This window comes from Pseudoliparis swirei, chromosome 11 (assembly GCF_029220125.1).
Source record: "Pseudoliparis swirei isolate HS2019 ecotype Mariana Trench chromosome 11, NWPU_hadal_v1, whole genome shotgun sequence".
In the NCBI taxonomy this organism is placed as follows: domain Eukaryota; kingdom Metazoa; phylum Chordata; class Actinopteri; order Perciformes; family Liparidae; genus Pseudoliparis; species Pseudoliparis swirei.
In genome coordinates, this window is record NC_079398.1 from 20,405,658 (window position 1) to 20,432,756 (window position 27,099).

At 44.0% G+C, this 27,099-nt stretch overlaps 1 protein-coding gene across 3 annotated transcripts in view; it reads left to right on the top strand.

Annotated features, from left to right (window-relative positions):
- The first annotated feature begins 39 nt into the window (after positions 1 to 39).
- The window catches only part of sos2 (son of sevenless homolog 2 (Drosophila)), a 36,225-nt gene continuing 9,165 nt past the window's right edge, over positions 40 to 27,099 (top strand). For 2 of the 3 annotated variants that reach the window (XM_056425522.1, XM_056425524.1), the window contains exons 1-14: positions 40 to 871; positions 11,185 to 11,310; positions 11,487 to 11,618; positions 12,363 to 12,527; positions 12,651 to 12,857; positions 17,101 to 17,244; positions 17,882 to 17,992; positions 22,169 to 22,267; positions 23,083 to 23,210; positions 23,399 to 24,054; positions 24,183 to 24,264; positions 24,402 to 24,524; positions 26,430 to 26,542; positions 26,854 to 27,076. In XM_056425522.1, the coding sequence (XP_056281497.1) occupies positions 788 to 871; positions 11,185 to 11,310; positions 11,487 to 11,618; positions 12,363 to 12,527; positions 12,651 to 12,857; positions 17,101 to 17,244; positions 17,882 to 17,992; positions 22,169 to 22,267; positions 23,083 to 23,210; positions 23,399 to 24,054; positions 24,183 to 24,264; positions 24,402 to 24,524; positions 26,430 to 26,542; positions 26,854 to 27,076 (2,393 nt within the window). In that variant the 5' untranslated portion in view covers positions 40 to 787. The remainder of the gene's footprint in view (positions 872 to 11,184; positions 11,311 to 11,486; positions 11,619 to 12,362; positions 12,528 to 12,650; positions 12,858 to 17,100; positions 17,245 to 17,881; positions 17,993 to 22,168; positions 22,268 to 23,082; positions 23,211 to 23,398; positions 24,055 to 24,182; positions 24,265 to 24,401; positions 24,525 to 26,429; positions 26,543 to 26,853; positions 27,077 to 27,099) is intronic. The other variant, XM_056425523.1, reaches the window with a different exon arrangement.

Consider the following 27,099-nt stretch of genomic DNA (forward strand, 5'->3'; position numbering starts at 1 on the left):
AGCAGACAGACAGACAGGCAGCGAGAGTTGGTACGAACATCTTCGACTTCTCAAACCGCCCCCCCCCCCCAACAAACAAAAAAACGAAAGAAAAAAAAAGCACCTCCTCGACTGCTCTTCAGCCGCGCCGCTCCGCAGACAGACATGCCTCGGACCCGTCGCTGTTCTTCCGGGGGGAGGGGGCCCGGATTCACGTCGGATTTCGCCGTCTGATCGCTCGGGACGAAGATGCCCCAAACGCGAGGCGAGCAGCGAAGAGGAGAAAGTGAGCCTCGTTTGAGCCGCAGCGTAAAACTCGGGAGCGCATCAAAGGCCGGCGGCAGCCTGTAGCGCCAGTTAGCTCGTCGGCTAACCGTTACAGGTGTTAACGGCGGATCGACCCCTCGACGGAAAACGTGACGTGTAGCTGCAAGTTAGCCGAGCTCACGCCCCGGGACTCCACGCCGAACTTCACGTTTGTACTATGAGCTTTTTGAGAGAAACGGGAAAGTGGCCGTAATGACGCGTAGCAGCGTTGTTGTTAGCCGTTAGCTCGTGCCGTGTTTATAGCCGCCGAGCTAGCGAGGTAACTTTACGGCTACATGTGCTTGTTCCACGTCGGAGCTCCGGACTCGCGGCGCGGTTTAACGATACTCCTCCGTATTTTTTACAAAGCGAGACGGTTTGACTTTCCCCCCTCCCGCCGTGCCTCTGCCCCGGACTGACCGCCCCCCCTCCACCCCCACCAGGACTATCAACCCGGGGCCGATGCTGACAGTTCAGCCCGGATCACGGAGCCGCTACAGCGATGCAGCCCCAGCAGATATACGACTTTTCAAGTGACGAGAACAGTCACAAATGGAGAGGCCTCTTCGTGCAAGCTTTGCGGAAGGTAACCACACCATTGCTACACGTATTAACCATCGCAAAGTGCCAGAACTGCCTTTCTAAAAACGTGTCTCCATACAGTCACTCCTGTGTGTGTGTGTGTGGGGACATGGAGGCTACGTCACTATGCTGGTTTCACCACGAACCCAAACTTGTGTCACAAGTTGCCAACTTGGGCTTTTTAACCGCCAAATGCATTTCACACTCGTGCTGTTGTGATGAGCAGGTCTGCCTCGTATCCACAGCGTGAATGCCCCTAAATGGAAAGTGTCTCATGTTTTGTTGATCACAAATCATCACAGCAGTCGTTTGTCTTCCTCTGTCTTGTTGACGTGATCTGCAGGAGGTTCATTTAATAACCATCTCATCCAGGTTCCCCATATTGACTTTTACCCTAAATATTTTTGAAGAAGTAGTCAAGTTTTGCCCAGTGCCTTGATCTGTATGTGCTGTTCCCTGGTCATGAGGGTAAACAGCCTTCACTAGTAACTTTCAGCATGCTGATCTCACCTCTAAGCTCAATACTACTGAAACTGTTGCCTTGTAACTGGAAGTCTCTCTTTATTTATTCCTCGTTTGGTCCTAACAGCAGAGACCAGCTTCTTTTTTTTTTCTTCTTTAAAAATAAATGCTGCTTACATGTGAAGTTTCCCTCATTTTCCCGAAGAAATGTGACTTAATCCTCTTCAACCTAATTGAAACTTTCAGCACAGGAAACACATTTTAATGTCCTTGGTCAGCAGGACTAACCCGTATCAGTTCCTTTTTGACTGTCCCTCTCTTTCTCTTTTCTTGCATCATCTTGGCTTCTCTCCATCATGACCAGGTTTATTTTCTGTATTCTGACTACCCCGCACCCCCCGAGCCGGTTTTCTTCAAACCTATGAAAGTCTGGAACTGGGAAGTACACGTTTCCACAGCTCCTTTTTCATTTCATTGTCAACACACTGTTTAGATCCCGGACGCTAAAAGCTCTCCGTACTGCTTTCGCTTTGAAATCGGCCCGTGTAAACCCGCAAGGGCCCGTCGAGATTCCTTCATGCGTTTACGTTTCCTGGTGCGTTCGGAGCTCAAAAGAGTCGCTAATGGGTTAAAAGGGGCACATCGGCTGCTGCTGTTGTGCAAAGTCGAGACGGGCCGGCTCCGTTTCCACACTGTTGGGATACCTGCGCTGTGCCTGGAGCAACTCGTGCAATGGGGCGGTAAGAAGTGCTCGGGGACCTAAAGGGAGGTTTGAAAGAAGCCAAAGAGCTGAACCTCGTAATCCAACCAGCTCGCCGTTCATGTTCCTCCGTTTGTGACGCATCACGCCTCCCCGACGTATCCTCGACCCCCAACAAAAGAAACATGAGAAAATGCCCATTTATCACCGCGGTTCAATATTTCTTTAACACGTTTTTACCTGACAGTTGTTGAACTTAAGACGAGGCCGCGTGCGGTCGGTGTTTATAATAGAACTTCCCGGCGTGTTGACTTATTTAGAAAGACGCGCCGTCGTAATACACTGCGACATTCGAGTTCCTGAAATAGACGTAGAAGTACTGCGAACTGAAGTTTCTGTTCAAAGCGCGACGGATGAACGTCCGTGCTCCGAAATAGACTCCTCAGCCTCGCGAACGTCTTGAACCGTGCTTTGAAGAAGTTGTTTAACTACCCTCTTTGTTTTTAAGGGCGGCTAATTAAGCGCCTGCTTTCGGCTTTCGCTCCGAGATCTGTTTTTGGCTCGGCTCCTCGTTCCCCCTTTTTAGCCTTTTGTAGACTTTATCAAATGGTGACATCGACTTTTGAATACATTCGTTTTTAGAAGCGAACGTGGCTTTTACCCGTGTAGCAACGGCGTGTTTATAAATAACACAACCCCCCTTTTTTTTTCTCTTTCCCGTCGGTTACCCGTAGAGCCGGTGGGATGTATCAGGTGAAACTGAGCGAGCAGGTGGTGGGACGCGGTGCCGCGGTTTCATTGTCTCAACTTGTTACACAACCGCCGGAGGGAAAGCCTGTCAGTGATTGACGCAGGAGAGGTTTGTTATGGTTTTGACAGACTGTGACTCGCTGTTTTTCACAGCTGTCCACTGGGGGAGGGAAGGGGGGGGGGTTCCTCGTCAGAAGGAGCCATGGTGGATGACTCCATCCCGGAGAATGCTTCGGATTGTTGTTGAGAGGAGAGATGAAAGGGAACCTGTTGATGGGTCCTGGGGGCTCCTCGGGGGCCCGTGTAGGGGGGAAACTTTGGGTTCAACCAGAGAGGGAGTTTGAAGAAGTGTCTCCTTCAGCTGATGGGTGGTCACCTGAAGCATTGCGTTGCAAATGAGACAAACTCATCCAGCTACAGGCTATATGTACAGATATTTTACATATTGCTGTGACATCAGACGGATGATAGTAGGAACTAGAACGGGCACTCGGTAGAGCGCATACCTTCGCCGCAGGCACTTTTTTGGTACCTTTTCTTGACCTTTGACCCGATCGATCCCAAAATCTAATCAAATGGTCCCCGGATAATAACCAATCATCCCACCAAATTTCATGCGATTCGGTTTAATACTTTTTGAGTTATGCGAGTAACACGCATACAAATAAATAAATAAATACACGGCGATCAAAACATAACCTTCCGCATTCTCGAATGCGAAGGTAATGAAAGAATCATTAGATTGGTCAAAAAATTTATCTCTGACTATTTTTTATCATTTAATCGCTTATGTAGTTTGACAAGTAGAAATATCAATCGATATTTGAAGATTTGCTGCCTCTGTTTTAGATCATCATAAATGGGATATTTTGGACTACAGGACAGTAAATGCAATGTGTAGACGTCACCGTTGGCTCTGGGAATTTAGAGTCTTGATGGATTGATAATGAAAGCAGGCATTAGTTACGGGCCTGGATGGTGGCACTTAAGCGCTGTTATTACCTTCGCATTGAAAATGCAGAAGGTTATGTTTTGATCGCCGTGTGTTTATTTATTTATTTGTGTGCGTGTTACTCGCATAACTCAAAAAGTATTAAACCGAATCGCATGAAATTTGGTGGGATGCTTGGTTATTATCCGGGGACCATTTGATTCGTTTTTGGGATCCATCAGGTCAAAGGTCAAGGTCATGAAAAGGTCAAGATCTTCTTTTTTACCATAGCGCGATCAATTTTTATCCAATTGGCATGCAACTAATGCCAAAATGTTCATAATTCAATGCCCAGTCTTGTGATATGCGAAGGTATGCGCTCTACCGAGTGCCCATTCCAGTTTCTATTATATTTTTATAGATGTGAAGCGCCTGAGACTTTGTTACATTCGGCCGAGGTATCGAATGTCAGTTTGGCTGTGGACCTTTTAATCTCTTGTTTCCCGTCATCCCTCAAGTATTGTTGTCGAATGAAGACGCACAAAAAGTCTATTTGCGCTTTCATAATATCAACATGACATTTCACCACGGTAGAGTTCAACGCTGTGTCCCTGCTATTCTCGATCACCTTGGCTCGCGCCCGGTGTTTTCCAAGAGGGTCATCCGGCCCCCGACGCGCCGGCGTCGATAATAACAAACTGGCTACGGTTTCATTCCATCGCCATGTTGAGTTAGCGCAGGGCAATGCTGCTGAGTTCACAGGGCTTCACGAGGCCAACATTTAAAGTTTGGATTGATCGGGTTACAAGCATGCTTTGTTGTTGTTTTTCCGTGTGTGTGTGTTTGCCTCTTTAATCTTCTCAGCCTGAGTAGTTGCTTAAAATTCTGACCCGGTGACTTCCCAACAGGCCAAAACTTACAGCTGAGGTTTTTTTTTATTTCAGTCAGTTGGTCTTGCCTCCACTTTTATCCGGTCGAGACGGAGCTGTTGTCGCTTCAGAATTAGACGGATTTACTTGTCATAAGCCTCCACCACAGGATGTTAATGCTCAAAAGTTCCCACAGATCTAGAAAAACTATAGTTGAAAGTATCTGTGACATTCAGACGTTATTATCACCCCATATCTATCATCATCGATTTATCATCAAGCTGGAAAATAAACTTTCACTTTAAAGGACTGACTTGACCTGCAGAGACTCTGCTGTGAGCTCCTCGTGTTCTACACTAAATTTGATTATATGTTCCTGCTGCCACAGTCAAATATCTGTATTGTCTCTGATATATATATATAATATTCAATTGGATTCCTGTAAGTTTAAAAAAAGAACTTCACTATAGCCTGCAAGGTCATAACAAAACATAAATACAACTAATGGGACTCTGCAACTAGATAGATAGATAGATATATACTTTATTAATCCCCAAGGGGAAATTTGTCGTCACAGTAGCAGCACCAATAAACTAAACACACGAGATTAAAATATAAAATATAAAAAACAGGGATGAAAAGATATAGATGTATACAAGTAAAATACAAAATGAAGTATATATATGTATATAAAATGAAACATATGTATATATATATATACACACACACAAACAAATATAATGCAATGACTGTGCAAAGTATACAAAGTAAAATATATATGTATATATATATACAACATATATGCATACACAATACTAATGACTAACTACTTTTAGTTCACCTTTTCTAATTGTATTTGTTGAGCGTTGTTGTATTTAATAAATTTCTTTTTATATCTGTATTTTGTTCTTATGTATTTATGATAAAGTTGACAGTGAAGAGGTGACATGAAATGAGAGGATGAGGAAATCAGGTTTGATATAATGCACTAAAGCCCCGTGGCTGGACGTGAACTGGGGACGCTTCGCTCTGAGGACTCGATCGCCTCCTTAATTAACAATGAATTGACCTATCAGACGAGCGTTGTGTGTTGATCGGACAGGATGCTCCCGGTAACAGGTTGTACTTCCTGTGCACCGCGCCGTCTGCAGAGTCGGTGCCGACTAACACACGCACGCACACACGTTCTCCACCCTTCCTAGAATATTAAATGAGGTCTGCGAGCGTCAGACGGAGGAGGATGGGCGGAGGAAGGCAGGCGGGGGTCACTGGGTCGGGTCAGCCGGGGGTCATGGCGAGGCCACGTGCTGCCGCCAGCACGGTCCACCAGCCATTGTCTTCATGGTGTGAATGTGAGGAGGGCTGGTGAAATGTCAGCGGCGCGTGTGTGTGTGTGTGTGTGTATCTGTGTGTGTTTGTTTGTCTCCAAGTCTAAAATGGTCTGGATTTTGATTTCCTTGTTCACATGTATGTTTGTTTGTCATCCACCTTATGTCTTGCCACATGTGTTTGTTTCTCTTTGTCCCAAGATTACCTGTGTTTATGTGATTATATCTCTTTGTGCGTGTGCGTGATCCCGTTGTCTGTGAGTTGATCTCTGGCTGGCCTCTGGTTCCCCAGACAGTCTGGTTGTAATGGCAGATGATGTCATGGCATGAATCACAAACAGTGACACATGCTCGGGTATAATAACAAGCCCCACCCCCACCTTGCCGCCACACACACAAGCCATATTACCTGCAACCTGAGCCTGATGCAGCCCCTTATACACAGCCAGGAGAATAATCAATTGAATTAGAAATGTTAACCCTGTATTAACACCGTACAGCCTCTATTATTGTGTGTGTGTGTGTGTGTGTGTGTGTGTGTGTGTGTGTGTGTGTGTGTGTGTGTGTGTGTGTGTGTGTGTGTGTGTGTGTGTGTGTGTGTGTGTGTGTGTGTGTGTGTGTGTGTGTGTGTGTGTGTGTGTGTGTGTGTGTGTGTGTGTGTGTGTGTGTGTGTGTGTGTGTGTGTGTGTGTGTGTGTAGTCTGAGTAGTCTGAGTAGTCTGAGTCAAAAGGTGACCTCTATCCTCATTGAATGCAACACGGTTCCTCAGCTACTTTCTCATCTTTTTGTGCGCACGGATCGGCTCCCTTGCTACAGTTTCCATGACTGGCCTAATACTTGTGATGATGTCGCACTTCTGGGGTAATAAAATCTTCTTTTGAGGTAAACATGTCCGTGGTTCGGAGATTTTGAGGAATGCTGCGTGTGCTTTTTCCGCTTGAACGATTAGATTTCCCCCCTCAACTCTCACTTGTGAGCTACACAGTCTGCCCCATTGTTTTCTGTCGCATCTTATTATTCCAGCGTGTTGTGGCAGACGATGTCACTACTTTATTTTTTAAGATACCGTGTCAAGGTACATGCGATGCAAACATGTGCATGGTCATGTACACTATTTTGGAGGTGCAATGCACCAGTCTGTTCTTTAAGCGAAGTTCCGTGTTGTATCCTGACAGTTTAGAACGTTCTTTGATCAGTTTTGGAAAAAGACGTTGCGTGGTTCGCTTTTTGCTTCAAATGGAGACGCTCGTATCGGCTGCAATTAAACCCCATCATCAATACACCTGTTGGTCGTTTTCTCCCTGTCATTCTGTTACTTGTTTTGCATATAAAATGTGTAAAGAAATGGTCTAGGGATATCTTAACTTTTTGTTTCGAGCTGATTATGACAAATAAATTCAACAATATCAAACGGTAATGAAAAATGTACGATGCAACAATTAGTTGATAAACAATGAACTCTTTACATTATTTATCAAGTAAAAACACTTCCAGCTTCTCCAATGAGACAATTGGCTTCTTTCCCTTTGTTCTATTATTGTAATCTGAGTTTCTCCTGTGGCTGGGCTTTGGATGGTGAGTCTGACAGAATAAGACATTAATTACTATTTTCTGACGGTGTATTGATTTAATCAATTAAATTAACAAAGCTTTATATTTTATCTGATGGGGATGATACATGATGCATTGTTACATTTAAATCTTTATTTATTTATTTTGAGGCCAAAAATAATGATAATCATAAAACCCATAATGTATAATATTAATAATAATAATAATAATACATGCTTAGAGAATAGCAAAACAGCCACGACAATAATCACAAGTTGCAGCCTTATTTTTAATTCTCATATTTCAAAAGCTATTTCGAAGCATGATTTAAAAGTTCAAATGATGTATATTAATAAGCTCATTTGTTCAGCTCTCGTTTAACTGCTGTTGGCGCAGAGCTTTTGTTATTAAAAACATTTTTTTTAAAGGAAAGCCTGGTGTGTAATTCTACTGACGATGGCAGTTATTTAATTCATGGATCAGGTGCTGCTCAGTGGGTGGTCTTCTGGCTATAAATGGATTTATGTTTCTTTAAGACTCCGAGGTAAAGCATCAGCCGGTTTGATTATTTCTGTTTGTGAATCCCGGTTTTCCCTCCTCTGGCTTTGGCTCTGCTCCCGTCTGTGTAGGACGAGTGCTGCTGCTGCCTCCTCGCACACGCACATCAATACCTCTCAGTCTGCTGCTATGATCTGCTCTCCCCCGGGGGGGCTCCGCTCAGTGTGGGTAGAGAGCAAGGCAGGAGGGGGGTGGAGAGAGGGAGAGCGAGAGAGAGAGAGAGAGCGAGTGCTTCCTGTACACTAGCCTTTCCCGTCTTAATGGAGCTGACCCATGAAACTGAACACCTCAACATGGCACAGGAAGATGCGCATGAGAACTCGCATATGATCGAGATGCTGCTCGTTTTTATGTCTTTGCATGCATGCGTCGGTAGACGGGGAAATATTTAAATATATCTATCGAATAACACAATTTCCCAATAGCCCGAGGAGATTTCTATTCCTACAATAAAGATGGAGAGCCAAAAAACCTAAACATGTTCCGTTTCATATTTGTCCCACGTTACAATTTTAAACGCGTACAAATATAAATGTGTCTCCTCCCAGCAAATGACAATTATTTTCATTTTTGCCAATTATTTTCTCCATCTCTTTTTAGAAATTCACCTGCTTTGTGTCTCTTGTTGTCTCTGATGATTTGAGTGCTTTTCAAATTCCCGAGTTGTATTCGTCCACTCGGTTGCTTTCGCTTCGCTCGTCTCGGGGCCGCCGACTATATTGGACCACGCTGCATCCATCGCCCATTAGGATCGAGTTTCAGCGGTACTGTAAATACTCTGAGCCGTCGTCATACCTGCACATGCGCCGCATTCAGTCCTCAACGCAGGACTGAGACGTCGCCGCGGAGCAGAACCGACGGGTTCGCTGGGAGCGGCTCGCTCAAACGACTTCTTAACACGTCATTTCAAACTGTCGGCCGGTAAAATTGATCGTGAAAGGCCCTCCATGGAAGTGTAACTACTGTAATGTCCATGCAGGCGAGGCTGCAACTTGTGATGGTTTTATTATCGATTAGTCTGACAGTTCGTTGAATTGCTGGCTCTCGAAATTTATTTCCCGTTACATTTTCTAGTCCAGAGTGTCATGTTTACATGTCTTACCGTTCAGCCAACAGTCCAAAACACAAAGATTATTATTACTGTATACGGCAATACATTATTAACATTTTAGAAACTGGAACTAATCTTTTATTTGGTCACATTTCCACCCAAAAAAACTTGAATGGTTACACAAATGTCAATTTGTCTTTGTGTATTTAATCAAAATCTCAACGATATTCAGTTCATTACTATATAAAGAAACACAACTAAGAAATCTCGAAGATATTGGCATGTTTTAAAGCTGGAACCAGTGAATTTTGTGTCATTTCTGCTTGAAAATCTGACTCGAGACAATTTATTACGCATTAATTTTCTAGTAATATACAAATTATTTCAGCTGTGTACCATCTTGTGCTGGAGCACAACTACTATTATCCCGCAGCTCATTTGTTATCCTCAAAACGGTTGTAGTTGATTTCACTTCCATTCAAACTACATTCAGATGTGTGTATTTTCGCAGCTCCGCGTCTCGTCCCGACGTTGCAGAGAGACGACACTCGTTGGATGCGGCCTCTCAGCAGCGGGCCAACTATTCTGTGAATGGAGTCGAGGGAAACCCCCGCGGTTTCAGTGTGGTGACTCACAGCTCCTGGTGTCCTGTGGAATTTGGTCAAGTGCCTATTTGCGGTCGAGAGAATAGACATCGTAACCTACTTCTGCTTTGATGCACCGTTTTCTTTTTCCGCGCCGAGTTCGTACTCACGGCTTATTTATAACCGTCGGGTCTTGTGAGCGTGCATCGAAACAGAAATGACGTCAAGCGAGACGTCAGATTTTCCAGCTCCGGCTTTGTTTTAAGAAGCATCTGAATGTAGTTAATGAATCGGAATTTGAATCCAAAACAGATCTTGGAGGACTCGAGGGGGTCTTTTTTTATAATCCCCCTCGGCGAGAGTTTCACCTTCAAATTCAACCAATGAACTTCAGCTGGAGACGGAGGAGGGCCCGTCCCGCCCGTCACCGCATCGCAGTCAAGTCAGAGCACAAGAATGTGTAAAGATCGGCCTGCGTTGACCTTTTTAACTCTCCTCTCACATTCCTGAATCCGGGGGCAACGTATTGTCATCATAATGCTCCACTTTACTATACGCCAGGGTAATTCCATCACCGACATGTGAACAGGCCCGGCTTTTGTGAGTGGAGACTAAACGTTAGCTCTCTCTCTCTCCTCTCGTTCTCTCTCCCAGCTTTTTCTTCTTCTTCTTCCTCTCTCCCCCTCTCGGTCTGCTTTGGGTGCTATAATAGTACCTCAACTGACAGCATTCCTGTAAGAGGGGACGGCCCGAATGACGACAACTTTTGTGAGGGTGGAGGGAGGGAGGGGGGGCGGGGAGTTCTTGTCTTCCACTTGTAGACCTGCTGAAGCCACACCTCCTCGGCTGTCTGCACCTGAAGCCACACCGTCTGTGCGGCTGGTTCCACCTCTCAGGTCTTAGATGACTTAATGCATCAGGAGAAGAGACATTTAAAAAAAAAAAAAAAAATGCACATCTCATTCCATTTATATGGAGATAATATTTATTGACGTATTTATTGTATATAACTTGAGGCTGAGTAATTTCCTTGAGTTGATTTATCTGTGCAGCCAGATTTCACACAGAGGCTGGTGGGCTTTGGCCCAAAGGGACTCCTCTTGTATACTTTACATTACAGCAGAGCAAACTTCATGCATTTCATGTTTTTCTATTTTCCTATATTCGAGGCAGCCACGTTTACTCACTGCGAAAAAGAAGAAAAAAAGACCAGCTGTAATGAAAACTATGCATGATTTGTAGTTCTTGGCTAAAACCTGCAAAAACCACCAATATACCCACCGTATGGTGTTTGTTTTCAATCAGTCGTTGCCTGTACTTGACGTCATTAAATGTGACCCGAGCCTAATTTCGGTGCATCGTACCAGGTCTCGCGATCGGTTTCAGTCGAGATCATGTGAACGGTGCAGAAGAAATATATGTTTTTTTTAAATGTTCGTAGTGAAGCTGCTGAAAAACCCGACGAGGCCGGTGTTGAAGTTGCATGATTCTCGCAGTCTCATCTCCTCTCGTGTGTTTGTGTCGGACATTCAGGTACAGAAGCAGGTCCACCCAAACCTCATGGCGAAGGAGGACGCCCTGCAGCACATCGAGGAGCTGATCCTGCAGCTGCTCAACATGCTGTGCGTGGCCCAGCCTCGCTCCGTGCAGGACGTAGAGGTGAGGCGTCGAAATATAAATTCATAATGTGTCGCAAATTGACGAAATGCAATTTAGCAAACGCGTGCTCCCACGGCAGCATTCCGCGTGACTAACTGAATGCTTTCAATCACCCTAATGCTTTCAAAATTATCAAGTGTTAAGAGAGTCGTCTTCTCTTTTTTTTTTTTTTTCAGGAACGTGTACAGAAAACTTTCCCCCACCCGATAGATAAGTGGGCGATCGCCGACGCCCAGTCGGCGATTGAGAAACGCAAGAGGAGAAACCCTTTACTTCTCCCTGTGGACAAGATACACCCACTGCTTAAGGTAAAGACTCCTTCACACCGCCACAGGTTCTCTATCCGTCACATAAAGCGGAACATTCCCCAAATCATGCAATTTTATAGCTCATTCGTCATCAACTCTGATGCGAGTGCCAGAAAGTTATGGCAGTTGCTGGGAAATATGTGTAATCCAATTAATCTTATTGTTCTGATGGGTTGGTTCAGAATTTGTTAAGACCCGCCTCCTGCCCCGATACAGCAGCATGCAATACCTCACCCAGCCCCACATAGGACCAATTAGATCTGCAACCCAAAACAAGATCCGCGACTCGGCACAAAAATCCTATTATAACCATTCCCTGTTCAAATAATGTGTTCATTTTGGCATTCGTACATGCGAAACAAAGATAATATCTTTTGAAAACGAAGGTAATTCAGGAAATACGCTTATCCACCGCTCTCATAATCCAGGTGGTGCAGAACAAAGAGCTGACACACACACAATCGGTATGAAAACATGAAATGATTTGTCTTCTATCTTTATCGCCTTTATGCCCATTTATTTTTATTTATCGATGTATTTTGATTCGACCAGCATGTTCTTCTTTTCGGCCCAAAACCAAACCTGGAAATATAATTAAAACAAAATACCACCCGTCAATCAGAATAATTGAACTACCCTGAACACGTCTGGTCCTCCAGGCAGACACTAGGAATACTTTTAAACGGCTGGTTAACCATGTATAGAACTTAATGTTGTTGTTCTGCTTACTCTTGGTCCCACCAGGAGGTGTTGGGCTATAAAGTGGACTACCATGTGTCCCTGTACATCGTGGCTGTGCTTGAATACATATCGGCAGACATACTGAAACTGGCGGGCAACTACGTCGGCAACATTCGGCACTATGAAATCAGCCAGCAGGACATCAAGGTGTCCATGTGTGCAGACAAGGTGAGAATATGTGAGGGGGGGGGGGGGGGAAAGAAAAGCAGACGCTCAGTTTGATGGCTGCAGGTTTTCTGGGTGTCGATTGCTTTGACTCTTGCTTCATCGTTTCCCTTCACTCGTGCGCAGGTGTTGATGGACATGTTCGACCAGGAGGAGGACATCGGCTTGATGTCTCAGTGCACCGAGGAGCCGTCGTCCTCCGGGGAGCTCACGTACGACGACCTGGTGAGGCTGGAAATCGCAGAGGAGCGGCAATACCTGCGAGAGCTCGACCTCATCATCAAAGTGTTCCGCCAGCACTTCCTGTCCAACCCCAAGATCTTCACGCCTCAGGTGAGGAGGACAGATGTCAACATTGCGATACGGAGTTGGTAATGCCTGGAATGCAGACTCGACTTTTGTCATTACCGTCCTATTTTCACACAATGTTTCCATGTGCTGACGAGAAGTTTCTGTTTGTAAAACACGAACGTCAGAGTATATTTACAGTTTTTCTGAGACTCATTTGTTATTCATGATGTGGAGCCATGTTGATCCCCATGCATAGTTTGGCCTTTTTTTAGCTGTCACAGTAGAAAACCCAATTACTACACTCAGGGTGTCCGCGGGGCATTAAAAAGTCTTAAAAAGTCTCAAATTGCTTTTCCTAAAAATAAGGCCTTAAAAAGTCTTAAATTGTCTTAAATTCAGATTGGATTGGTCTTAAATTTTTTGGGTGTCATGTCATTACGAATATGAGGCAATCTGTTCCGCCAGGTCCGTGTTTTGCTCCGGTTGCTCTGCGGCGTCTCTGGTGTCACGGGGCCACGCCCCTTCTCTTAAAGGGGCCCCGCGTATTCGGTCCCATCCCCTACAACGTGAAGCATCGGCTAGTTTAGAAAACATGGGGGATGCAAGTTCAACAACGGCTTGAAAAGAACGAGTGTTTCTGGTCACGGTCGGTGAAATGCTTCTGAAGCTGCGTTATGTGTCGCGAGACTTTCCAGCGGTGGAATCTCACGTGCAGAGCAAGAAGCACAGAGACTAGCGAAGGCCGCCAGCAGCCCGCGGGGCTAGCTGCTGCTCCGCCGCTAGCTCCTGCTCCGCCGCCCGCAACAACGTCAACGCTACAACGATGGAGGTCACCGGAGGAAATCCAGCGCCGTGCAACAAAGAGCTCATCACCGAAGACCAACAGGGCGGCGCGTTCTTCATTCTGTTCCACGAGACTCTGGACCAGACCACCGCGAGCAGACAGCTGGACTTCATGTGCATTATTGGTGAAATGACCAGGTCTTGTCAGGATCCTCTGGAGCTCATGGGCCATGACACCAGGACCTACTTCAGCATCTCAAAGTAAGTCTGCCATAAATATATATGTATTAACTATCCTCTTGTATATGAGTATGTGTTTCATATAGTTAAGCTTTACTCATGTGTCAAGTTAATAACAGCTATGGATAGGCGCACTACACATTAATTAGACTAATTAAAAATAGTTTTAGAATGGTAGTAAGTAGAGTGGTGTTTACCTGTCAATATGTCTACATAGTGTTCACTAGGCTCAAGGGATGGCTCGCGTTGCTTAATTTGTAAAAATAGTTTTCATTCATATTGATCCAGTCTGACATTAATCTGAAGTGGTGATGTCATGAAGAGATGTGTTGACTGTTGTTTGGCTAATGTCTGCCTTCTTTCTTTTTTCCAGGAGAATGGACCAAATGTAAACTGGAAGTTTTTGTATTCATACAGTTTGAAAAGGATTGTTTTCCTAGTATATTCACAAAAGCTCAGGAGTAGACATGAACCTGTGCACAAACATCCATCACATAGAGACATGAGAACTCACACACACACACACACACACACATACATTATATTATGTAAATGTATTTGCATTTTAAAAGCAGCTGGAAATGTTATTTATGTTATTTAATAGATTTTTTTTGTTCAAAAGGAACTATGTTGCACATATTTTAAAAATATATTTACTTTATTTTATAGACATTTGTTCATGGGACCTAAATGTTCTGAAAATGTTGTATTAATAAATATAATTTACAACAGCAATGACATTTGTGTTATCCTTTTGCATTACACCATGCTGTTAATTTTGAACAGACATCAGTGTGTTTACTTTGAATTAATTAATTTAGATTAATGTATATTTCCTTCGTACGTTAGGTCTTAAATTTTATTTAGACGTGGTCTTAAAAAGTCTTAAATTTCACTGGTTTATTCCTGTAGACACCCTGACACTATTCCATTGCTGCAATGCAAACACGTTAACTTGTGATGCCACTCTTGATAATAACAGTGTTATTATCAACAGTGTGAAACAACCACAGGAAATTTGATAATGTTGCGCGGTTTGCTAATAAAATCTTGTCACTCTGTAAAGTTTAGCTCCCAAATTATATTTTCCAACACTTTAAAAAACATCTTTTAAAGGGAATATCGCTTTAAACATATTGTGGCTCATTGAATTGTTATCACCTCTATGACAAAGCTTGATAAAGAAGATCAGATGAACAGCTCCACATTGTTTATTGGATTTGTGAGTCCCAAGACTGGTATCATACGACATCAGAAACTCCAGACGTTGATTATTAATAAAGTGTAAATTAATGGCAGATCCATGGTATGCCAATAAAAGTGAATCATTAAATAAAAAAGACAACCCACCATCACTCCAACGTATTTATTCACCTTAAAGTGCCAGATACTAATCTCAGAGACGTCCTACAACTCTTGTGTTAAATACAGCAGCTGCTGCTCACTCTGGAGGCGGATTATAAACAACACGCTAAATTTCAAACTAACCGTGGACCTAATTACAAAGTAATTTCCCAATCCAGCGTAAGAACATTTAAAGATTACAGTTGAAACTCTGTAATCGGCTAACTGGTAATCCGCATCAGGAATACTTTGAAATAGCCAAACTGATTACAGCATTGATTTTATGTTATTAAACCTGGAGAAGAGACAACTTTGCAGTATCGTTTCCCTTTAACCTTTAAGTTCTTTGAATATTGCTGTGACCAAATTACTTTCTAATCTATTTATCTGAGATGACAGACTTTTGTCTTTTCTGATAATCGAAGAGGTCATACATGCAGGCAACAGATTGTATGCAGAAAGTTGGAACAGGCAATATGTCCATGCCAGAGAGGGAAAAGGGCTCCAACTACATTGTACCTTCTCCTGAGACGGCGCCCATGCTCTCTGACCCCTCCAGTAAATGGACATCTGTATCTGTCACAGAGGGGTTAACCAAAGAAACAAATGACCAATTACATGTTGTCTAATATGGCAATTAAGTGCTCTAGAAAAAGAAAGCACAACGTATGAGTACGGAGTTGAACGGCGGGTCTCCGGGTTGAGAGGAAGTGAACGGCGCTTTTGAGTTTAATGGGTCGCTGTGGCTTTGCATATTTTGGGTTTGGGTAATTTGTGGTATCATTTGGGTGAGGAGGATAAACCTTTTGTGAGGCCCAGTGGAATGCAGAACATGTAATTATTTTGAGACGGGGAACAACATCTGCAGCCCTCGCCAAAATAACCTCAATTATGTCTGCTGAAACGCGTAATCTGACATTTACTCTGGGAGATGTCAGGAAAAGTGTTACGGTCCAATAATGACAGGACCGAACTTCCATTCAGACTTCGGCCGTCCGTAATCACCGGGTGCTATTTTAGGTGCGCCCGTCTGCTCGAATAATGATTTCCTTAAAGCACGTTGTTGTTTGGCGCTCACTCCCGCCACTATTTTTGTTTTTAGCGTTTGTTTATCTGAGGGAGGTCGGCCAAGAACGGGGAGCTCTTTCAGGGATGCGCGCCGACGGTGAAACACCTCCAGAGTGTTCGCTTGCATCTTATTGTCCTGTGGTTGTCAGTTTCATGTGGGAAGAAGATTTCTTGCATCTAAAGGAAAATAGTCGCCTACTTGAAGCCATGGACACGGTGGTAAATTATTGAAATATCTTAAACGTTAATGGTAGCACATAACATCACATGGGAATAGTAATTGTGATCTCTTATCAAACTATTTCCATATAAGGGTGGGCGGCATGGCTGATGTCGGGATGAAAGAAAATTTCCTCAATCGGAGCAGTTCATCCATTGAGCCATATAATTCATGCTTAAATTTGACTAAAACTGAAACTTAAATACGTGAGTTTTTACTGACTGCCTCAAGCAAGAGAGAAACAAAACTCATCTGCTCTGACCAGCTGTGTGGGGACATGTTTTATTGCAATCATGTTATTGCATCTCACATTTTTTTGTGTGTGCATGTGAACTCAGTATTTCACATCCTGGAGACGGTAAATCTCTAATCTCTAAAAATTAAAATTTGGTGCAGCAGATCAGAGATGGAGTCTTTTTTTGTCTTTATCCTGGCACCTAAATGACCCACAATGCAGCTCAACTCGAGGCCTGTAAACAGACTTTGAAGTGTCAAATCCATGGAGTTCCCCCTTTTTATAAGAGTATAAAGCGATAAGCGGGGTGATTAATCCCTCTCCCTTTCCTAGCCGGTTTAAAGATTCAGTCCTACCTCTCCCACCTTTTAATTAACGTTCCTCTTGTTGTGCAGGATGTGGAGGTGATCTTCAGCAACATCCTGGACATCCACGAGCTGACGGTGAAGCTGCTCGGACTGATCGAGGACGCCGTGGAGATGACGGCCGACGGCAGCCCTCATCCGCTGGTGGGCAGCTGCTTTGAGGATCTAGCAGAGGTATGGAGCGCTTCTCCCCCCCAAAACAACCAAACTCACCAGTTCAAGTTGCCGAATATATATTAACCGATTTTGAGTTGTGATGTATAAAAAAATGCATGAAAATATGTATAGATGCTCCACAGGTTGAGGATGTTTTTGTAGCCATGATCCCAAAGTCAAAATGCTCTATATGGTGGAATCTGATGTATGACTTCAAATTTATTAAAGAAGCTTTGTCGCACCTCTTATAGCCACCAGAGTGACGAGCAAGGAACTTAAAGTCCTCGTTGTTCTACTAACCGAACCAGAAAGCCCCACGCCACCTGGCACGGGAAGAGAAAACGTCTTCTCCGTTAACATACAAGTCACATGACATTTTTAAAAGCCCATCCTCGGACCTCTGACGATGGTTGTGCCGTCTACACTTTGACCATGTCTGCAGCATGCGCAGCGTAAACCGGTTGACTTTCCATTAAAAGAAAGAAACAAAATGTTCACTTGCGTAAATTAGCAGCTTAATAAATAATTATTCTTGAAATACGGCCAGCTAATGTTTCACATTGGATACCGGCTTTCATCCGATGCATCCTCGCCGTAGTGGAGGAATACTGTCAGGTGTGGACATTAACTGTTGAGTTATTCTTTCCCCGTCTAGGAGCAGGCGTTTGACCCCTATGAGACCTTGTCTCAGGATATCCTCAGCAGGGATTTCCACGAGCACTTCAACAACCTGATGGCGCGGTCAACCGCCGGCCTCTACTTCCAGGTAAGATGCTTGCTCGTCTGGGCTCGTTGAGTAAATGCCATACAGAAGAATGGATAAAGAGAAAGGTTGTTGTTGTTGGTACAAGCAGTATGTGTAAATTCAGGATTCTCTACATTTGGGGACGTGGCACAAGTGATCTTCAAGAATCGGGTGTTTATGACCAGATTTAGTCTTTTTGTCCTTTGCACTTATAGTTTTGATGAGAAGGCCGTTGTGTTGGCTAAATGTGCGGTGAATATTTAAAATATTATAAAGTCATTCAAATTCAATAAAACTAACTATGTTAAACTGTAGTTTAGCTTGTCGATTTCCTAAAATAATAAAATTAACGAGTACAGATGTCCTTCGTGCAATAAAGAATTAGTCAAAATTGTATACACTATCAAAATAAAAATATCTGGAAACTTCATTTCTTAAATGTGATTGGAAGTAATTCACTCCTGTTGAATAAATGATCGATATTAACTTATTATAAATGGTAGAGTATGTCTCCGGGTATCGTCGCTAATTGTGATTATTAAATCGATTCCATTTAATTGCCGTGGCGTCAAACTGCACGGCCGTTGAAGCCGCCGTGTGTCCCGCTCATTTCCCGTCATTCTCAAACGTAAACCTTCTTCACCGAGCAAAAAAATGACGTGCATCTTTTTCAAATGTGAAGGCGCAAGTAGGTCATTTATGTGTTTACACAAGCAAACAGCGCCTGAATATTTGTTCCTGTTTTGCCTTGAAGTGAAGCTGCTGGAATTCCTCCCGACATCGTCGGAGGGCATGTCATGACATCCCCGGCGTCCTGTGTACAGTTTATTCACTGCTGCCGCATTGTTTTATTTGGACATTCTTCACAAGAATAGCATTGAATTACGCTCGATGGGGTGCAGCTCGGCCGCCTTTTGAAGATGGAATATGTGCCGGTGTTTTCTCAGGCCAGCGAGTTTTCTGCCGTTTTTGTCAAAATGGATATTGAGATCTTTTTATTCAGAGACTTTTCTTCCGTCGTCCTGCTGCAGCGGCGTTTACCCTCGAACCGCCGGTCTAACCCCAGTAAGATCAACACCGATGGCACTGTGCTCCGATTGCCCACACCCACTGTTTATTTTCATGTACTCATTGTGTGGGGGAAAGGGCACAAGAGTTAAATATACAGCTTTATTTTGGCACTGTAGCACCGCTAAAAAATCACACGCGTTTCATTGTTGCACTTTTGCAATTTCTCTTGAAGGCCACGACGCGGTCAGAACCTGAAGTAGACACGTTGGCGCAATATTTATTTATTTCGTCTAGATGCGGCGGAGGGATTTAATTGGAGGATCTACAGAAAATAATCCAATCTGTTTTGAAAATGTATCGATCCTTTCAGTCAGTTTAAAACTATTCTTTAGAGGTTCCATCTCTTCAAATGTGCAGCTTTTCTTCCTCGTGATCGTTAACTAAATGAGTTTTTGGAGTTTCAGCTAAATTTTAGGGCAAAAATGATCCGTCACTTGACAGAAATTGTAATTTGCAACTGGCAACCGTTTCAAATTTTATTTCTTTTATGTGGTGGTATAAATACCAGACTTAACTGGACCCTAAATGTGAAAGACGATGTCGTTTTGGTTTGATGATGCAACAATCGATAATTTTTGTTGTTGCTTTAGCCGATTCGTTTTCTCCATTAATATAAAATGACATCACATTTTTCTGACGGACAGTGAGTCATTCAGCGAGTCTAAATCACAGTCCAAAAAACAAAGGTTCACTCTCTTTATAGCATAATAATAAGAGTGAGAGAGACCGTGAACCGACCACGCTGGTATTTCCCCTCCGACCCGATGGCCTTCGTCTCCTCGCCGTCTTTAAAACAATTAATTTGGTTCCAACATGACCGTCACGTGCACGTTGTCCTCCGCAGCACCTGGCATGGTGAATGCATCCATATTACCACGTTTGCTGTAGTGCAGATTGAACCCCTCGTGGTGTCATCATCATCAGCTCTTCTGCCTCTCCAGCTTTTGTCCCGTTGCACGTACTTCGTTTTCCTCACTCCATCCTTCTCGACTCCATCTCCCTCCCCGCTCTGTCAGATGGATGTGTCTGTCGAGCACTCTGCAGCGTCTGGCATTGTGGGTAAATTACATCGCCTTTTTAAAAATAGACCAGGCAGCCACACTGCGGGCCATTTTTCTCCTGAGGTGGAGGTGGAGTGGGGGGGCTGGTGGCCCGAGGCGCTTTTTCATGTTGAAAATAAGCTGTGAATTAAGACGGCAGAAGACCCACGACTCGGGTTCACGCAGCTCTGTGAAACGGGAACATGTTGTTCCCGCCGCCGTCGCTCTGCACCGTATTCTTACCGCGTGTTTATATTTAGGCTGCCGCCGCGATGATGCGGGCTCCTGTGGAGACTCGTTTTAACACGTTATCCAACGCAATGTCAACTTTCTCTTTACCTGCTCGGATCGGATGGGAAAAAAGCCCCTCTCGTTCACTTTGAAACGTTGGTGTAGTTTGGGATCTTCAAGCGGATTATCGGCGCGTAGAAGAAACCACATTGGCTCATCATTGGCATTTTGTACATGATCATTTTTGGCGAGGATAACTCAAACTATTCATACAATCTGTCATATTCATTGAATGTGTTGTAACTCTGTAATGATTCCTTCTGGTCACATGACATCTATTGCTTCTGTCCATCCTGGAGAGGGATCCTCCTCTGTTCTCTCCTGAAGGTTTATTCCCCCTTTTCCGCCGTGAAAGGGTTTTTTCCTGATCCGATGTGAGGTCAAAGGTCAGGGATGTCATTTGTGTACATATTGTAAAGCCCTTTAGATGCAAATGTGTGATATTGGGCGATACAAAATAAACTGAATTGAATTGAAATCAACAATATACTTTATAATTGTACTACCAAATGGTTAATCCTATCTTTAGATGGACGGTTTGGGAAATATCCGGATTCTTTTTCTTGAGTTCAGATTAGAAAATCAATACCACCTTCAAACATGTCGTTCATATTAGGCTGGAGCTCGTGGCCGGGTAGCTTATAAAAACATGACGCAATTTTTAGTAACATGCCTTAACTGTTCTGTGTTGTTGGAAAGGAAAAACAACGATATTTTAGGTTAATCACAGTCCGTTTCTTTACTTGTGTGTCGGGAGCGCTTGATTCGTTGTACCAAGGCGCACACGCCAAATGCATAATACCAGCAATGCACCCAAATCAAGCCAAATGCAGAGTGCTGCTGATTAGGATGCGTCTAAATGTGTAGCTCTAACGCACGCAGATGATTTGTAAACCTGCAGGATGCTGACGTATCAATAACGCAATCTAAACTTAGGTCATTGTCCCCGTCGTCGTCGTCCCCCCCCGGCTGTCCACCAGTGTGCGTCAGGGAGCTGATGTCTTTTATTTCTTTTCTTTTCCCTCTCCATCTCCTCCCCTCCCCACACAGTCTGAGTAGTAGCATATTGATTCTGAGTCTCCTATCAGGGGAACGGGCAGATTTAAATGGATACGATGACGGCCTCCTCTCCGGTTACCCAGAAGCCTTCACTCGGTCCACCGCTGCTCCCTCCTGCCCGTCGCTTCAGTCTCATTTATGTTCTGAAACGTGCACATTTCAACCGTCCTCGTCTTACAGCTATTTAGGGTTGGAAACGCGATACAATACACAGATGAGGAGGTGAAAATGAATGTTTCATATAAATGTGTTTTTTATTTCTTTTTTATGTTTGTCTAAACTTGAAGGAGAAAATATATTAGTTTTAAGCTTGCTATAATGGTATTACCGATACCCATTAACCATGATGAAAATGAAAATATCTCATGTTACGAATAATAATAAATATTCAAGCACCTCTTTTAATTATCTTTATTTAAATATATTTACAGTTTTGTTTAATTTATATATTTCTCTTCACTGCACTACATTCATATAAAGTCTAATTATTTTTGCCAAAACAGACATTAAACTAAATTAAAGATGAATGTGATTATCTCGACAACGCTATTGAACATGTTCTTCTTTTTTTATGAATCACAATCAAATTTGAGAATTTGAGGGCTACGCCCGCTGGTTCCACAGAGTAAAGATGATGTGTGTGATAAGTAGAATACGCTCTGAGTCTCAAGATGGTTGGTTCAAATCTGTCCCTGATGTCTTCCACCAACCGTTCCTCTGTCTCTTGTGTCTCCAGTCGGTGGCCGAAGGCTTCAAGGAGGCCGTCCAGTATGTCCTTCCACAGCTGATGATGGTCCCAGTATACCACTGTATGCACTACTTTGAGCTGCTGCAGGTATGTCACGACACAAAAGCAAAGTCGAGATCGCCTTCCTCCGCGGTTTCAGTGTTTCTAGAGTAATTGTTCCATTTTCTGTCTTTGGTTTTTGGTTTCCTTTTGATTCAGCCCATCACGTCTCTGGTTAGTGTTACATGATAAACGTTCTGGATTTGACGTTTTGTGGCATTATCGTGCCAAGATTCAAAGCTCCTGATCTCGGAGCCAACAATGCGCCTCATTTGATCCTCGGTTAGCCGTTAGCTATGATTTATGCCTCTGTATATCGTCTAAATATCACTATAATAGGGCTCTTATTTGATTAGTGGACTAAATCCGTTGTCAGTTTTTTTTATGCTTTACTTCATGCTAGATAAGTTATTTCCGAGAATCAGACGAGCAAAACACTTCAAGTGGTGCTTTTGTGTGATTCCTTCAGTTCAGTTTAGGAATCTTTCCGGTATTTCTACATCCTGTTGAAATTGTATTCCGGGTCTGCTGAATGTAACTGTATTCCACATGGATGTGTTGTTGTTGCCGTGCGGCTTTTGAATCGCAGACATTGCGACACCGGTGTGAACGATGACGAGGAAGAAGACAAAGACATTTCATAAAACAGACCTCTGAAGTTGGCTCGGCTACGTGTAATGCAGTTATTGATGATGATATTAGAAACACCTGTGCAGCCCCTGCTCTGAGGTTTGGGTGACTGTGATGTCGTGTAGACGCGTGTTAAGTGGTCCAGAAAGTCCATTTGCTCCATCTATAGACTTCTGTATTATAAAATGCAGCAATATATATCTGATGTGTGTGTTTTCTGACATTTCTTCCAGCAACTTCAGGAGCGCAGTCAAGACCAAGATGACCGAGAGTGTCTGAAACAGGCGATCACGGCGCTGCTCAACCTTCAATGTAGCGTGGAGCGCATCTATACCAAGCACCAGCCTCGCCGCAAACCCGGGTACGCCTCTTCTACGAGCATCGATCACGATTCACATTGTGGTAAACCTGTCGGCACGTGAAAGATGCTGTTGGAGCTGGAGCGTCCCGCAGCTGCAGGGGCTCAGACCCGCCGTGGGATGTGATATTTCAGTGGTTTAATGTTTGATTCTTTTGTTTTTCTGACTCTTCGCCCCGCCCCCCTCGCAGCGAGCCCATGTACCGCCTGTACAGCAGGCAGGTCCGTAGCAAACAACTCGCCATCAAGCGCATGAACGAGATCCAGAAGAGCATCGACGGCTGGGAGGGCAAAGACATCGGCCAGTGCTGCAGCGAGTTCATCCTGGAGGGGCCGCTGTTGCGAGCCGGTGCCAAGCACGAGAGACACAACTTCCTGTTCGACGGCCTGATGATAAGTTGCAAGGCCAATCAGAGCTCGCGGCTCCCGGGTTCGGGCAGCGGGGCGGAGTACCGCCTGAAGGAGAAGTTTGTGCTGCGGAAGATCCGCATCGTGGACCGCGAGGACTCGGCAGAGCTGCGGCACGCCTTCGAACTGATCGGGAAGGACGAGAACTGTGCCGTTTTCTGTGCACGGACGGCGGAGGACAAGGCGGCGTGGATGGCGGGGCTGGTGACGCTGCAGTACCGCTCCACTTTGGACCGCATGTTGGACACGGTGCTGCAGCACGAGGAACAGGCGCATCCTCTAAGGCTGCCCTCCCCGGAGGTTTACCGCTTTGCCGTGCAGGACTCTGAGGAGAATATTGTGTTTGAGGACAAGGTGCAGAGCAAAACCGGCATCCCCATCATCAAGGCCGGCACAGTGGTCAAGCTCATCGAGAGGCTCACCTACCACATGTATGCTGGTAAGCTGCTGCAATGCGGCTTCTGGCTAAGAGACGAGTCGCTCTGCTCACTCCAATGTTTATTCTGCAAAGATGCCTCGTGGTGTTTGTTGTCTGTTTGTTATCTAATCTGTTTCATCCGTTTGTAGATCCTAACTTTGTGCGCACATTTCTTACAACGTACCGATCGTTCTGCAAACCACAAGAGCTTCTTACTCTGCTGATAGACAGGTACGTTTATCCGGGTCACTATATTTTCATGTACGAGCCGTATTCTTTTTGGAAAATGCGTCCGTCAGTCACGGTGGTGTTGTGGGTGCCCGGGACGTTTTGAAATATCACGTGTCTTGATTGTTGTTTTCCTCCAGGATTGAAATCCCTGAGCCAGAACCGACTGAGGAGGACCGACAGGCTCTCTGGAACGGCGACCAGCCAATGGCGGCCGAGCTCCAGAGATTCCGGAAGGAATACGTGCAGCCGGTCCAACTCAGGTACGATAGCCGACCAACCACAGCTGATTGTTTTCCGTAAGGACTCACAAGGATGAAGAGCAGCCACTGCGATAAACGCATTAGATTTCATTTCTATAGCGCCAAGTTAATTAAAGGGCCAGTGTACTGTCGGATTTAGTGGCCTCTAGTGGTGCGATTGCAGATTGCAGCCAACTGAACCGCACACGGCTCACTCGTCTCCTTCCAAGACTGGTAACGAGGTCCGCCAAGTGCAAAGGCGCGGTGATGCCGTCTGTATCGCATCGGGACCGTTGCCTGATACTTTAGGACCCACAACGTTTCTTACCGCAGTTTCGCAAGTGTTTTGGAGAACTACGGTGGCCTATTGGGCAACGAAGGAATGCAAAAGAAGCTAATTTGAGCCGGTGTTTGGTTTGTCCGTTCTGGGTTACTGTGGAAACATGGCGGTGGACTCTATGATGAGGACCGGCTCCTTATTTTATATGTAAACGCTCAATACATAAAGATTTTTAGTTTCAGGTGATTAAACGATATAAAAAAATATTTCTGAAAAGAATTATATCCTATAAATTCTGCAAACTATCCCGTTTGTTAAAAAAAGAAGCATTCCGGACTTAAACTGCTTATTGTTCATCTTAAATCTGCCGTGGTCAAATTAAATTGCGTTGTCAACACTATGAAGTTTTAAAAGGTTATTTTTGCAGGTGGAATTATGCAATTGGTCACATAATAATGTTTTTGTTTTAAGAAGTGTATACCCATGAGTCTTTGAAACGAGCAGATGAAATGGAAAAAGTAGTTCTTCCACCTTTTCTTTTTATTTCCCAGCAAGACCTTTTCAAAATGCCACAAAAGATTCTGCGTGTCTTTGTCTGCTGTTGTTGTTGTTGTTCTCGTTCGCGTTCTCCCGCTAAGGCCCGAACCTTCTCAGTGAGCCACAGAATCACTTTTGCATAAGTCTTTGTGTCCTTATAAGGAGCAATCGACTCAGGAATAGTCCCGTAAGTACCATTTTAAAAACTCTGAGCTTCTCGGTATCAAACTGCAGTTAAGGGCAGCAGCAATAAAATCCTGCAAACTTTCGTCATAGAAACCGTTAAAACACATTGTCTGTGATGTGCTCTGCAGCCGCAGTGTTTTGGGAAACATCAAAACATTGCAGCAAGTCGGTAATGAGGTTCCTACGTTGGGGAACAGACGCGCATTATAAACACTCACGGTAATAATCCTTCAGTGTTTGAGCAAAGATCGGCGAAAATGACAGGAACCGTCCTTTGAGTCTGGGTGGTCTATTGTTCTAAACATTGCAATGTGGTCCAGCAGTGTACTTCAAATCCAGGAGACTCAAAGTACATAAAAATAGCTCTTCAGGCACAGCTTTTGCCCTTTAAAAAAAATCACATAAAAAACGTTCCTACTGTTTCTATTTTTAAATACACACCCTTTAAAGAAACGTGAACTGACAGGGTGAAGACTAAACATTGGCCAACAGCCAGAAACTGTTCAATTAAGGACATGTCTCTATCCTACAGACCTCTCCGTCAGTTCATCTACTATTTAAAATAAATGTGGTTGGTAGAGCTCCATGGCAGTTTAATAGTTGCAGCGCTGTGGCTGACTTTTATTATATAGTTAATGTGTTTTTTTATACTGTTAATTTATGTTTTTTTACAACCGCAACATTTCTGGTGCAAATTCCAGCAACTCGCGTTGGATGTCGTACCTTTTTTTCTCGGCCCTCTTTCCGGTCTTTCTTTTACCAATTGTCCAATAAAGTTAAAAATAAATAAATTGTCAAGTTGAACATGTTTGTTTCCTTTGTTGTTTTACATGAATGTAAAATGATGTCATTGGGCACAAGTGTCCGCGTGGAGGACGATGCATCTAATGGGTTAATACTGTCGACGTGTCTTTGCCTCACAGGGTTCTCAACGTTTTCCGTCAGTGGGTCGAACATCATTTCTACGACTTTGAGAACGATCCGGAGCTGAGGAGTCGATTAGAGGAGTACATCTCCAGCAGGATTCAGCTGAGAGGTCAGAACTGCTCATGTTCAGACATCCGTAATCAGTAATCTCTCAAATAATTATCTTTTAATGATTGAAACGTACCCAGTATCATTAAAACAGATTTTTTTTTTTTACACATAATTTATTGTTTCTGAGACGTTTGGAGTCTAACTTGTTCGTGGCAGGTGGAGACTGCTGCCTGTGTGTGGCTCCCAAATCACAATTAAGACTAAATCCTGTTTGTTTTAAGGTTCTCTCTCATATTTAACTCAGCAAAACGCATCGATACAGGATACTTGACGTGAAAATCTGTGTTTAAAAAAAAAAAAAAAATGTAGGCAAGTCGATGAGAAAGTGGGTGGAATCTATCAATAAGATCATCAGGAGGAAGCTGCAGACGCAGTCCAACGGCGTCAGCCACAACATCACCTTCGAGAGCCCACCTCCTCCCATCGAGTGGCACATCTGCAGAGTGGGCCAGGTGGACTCGTTTGACCTCATGACCCTTCATCCCATAGAGATCGCCCGCCAGCTGACTGTGCTCGAATCGGAGCTGTACAGGTGGAGGAAGACTCAAATTAGTT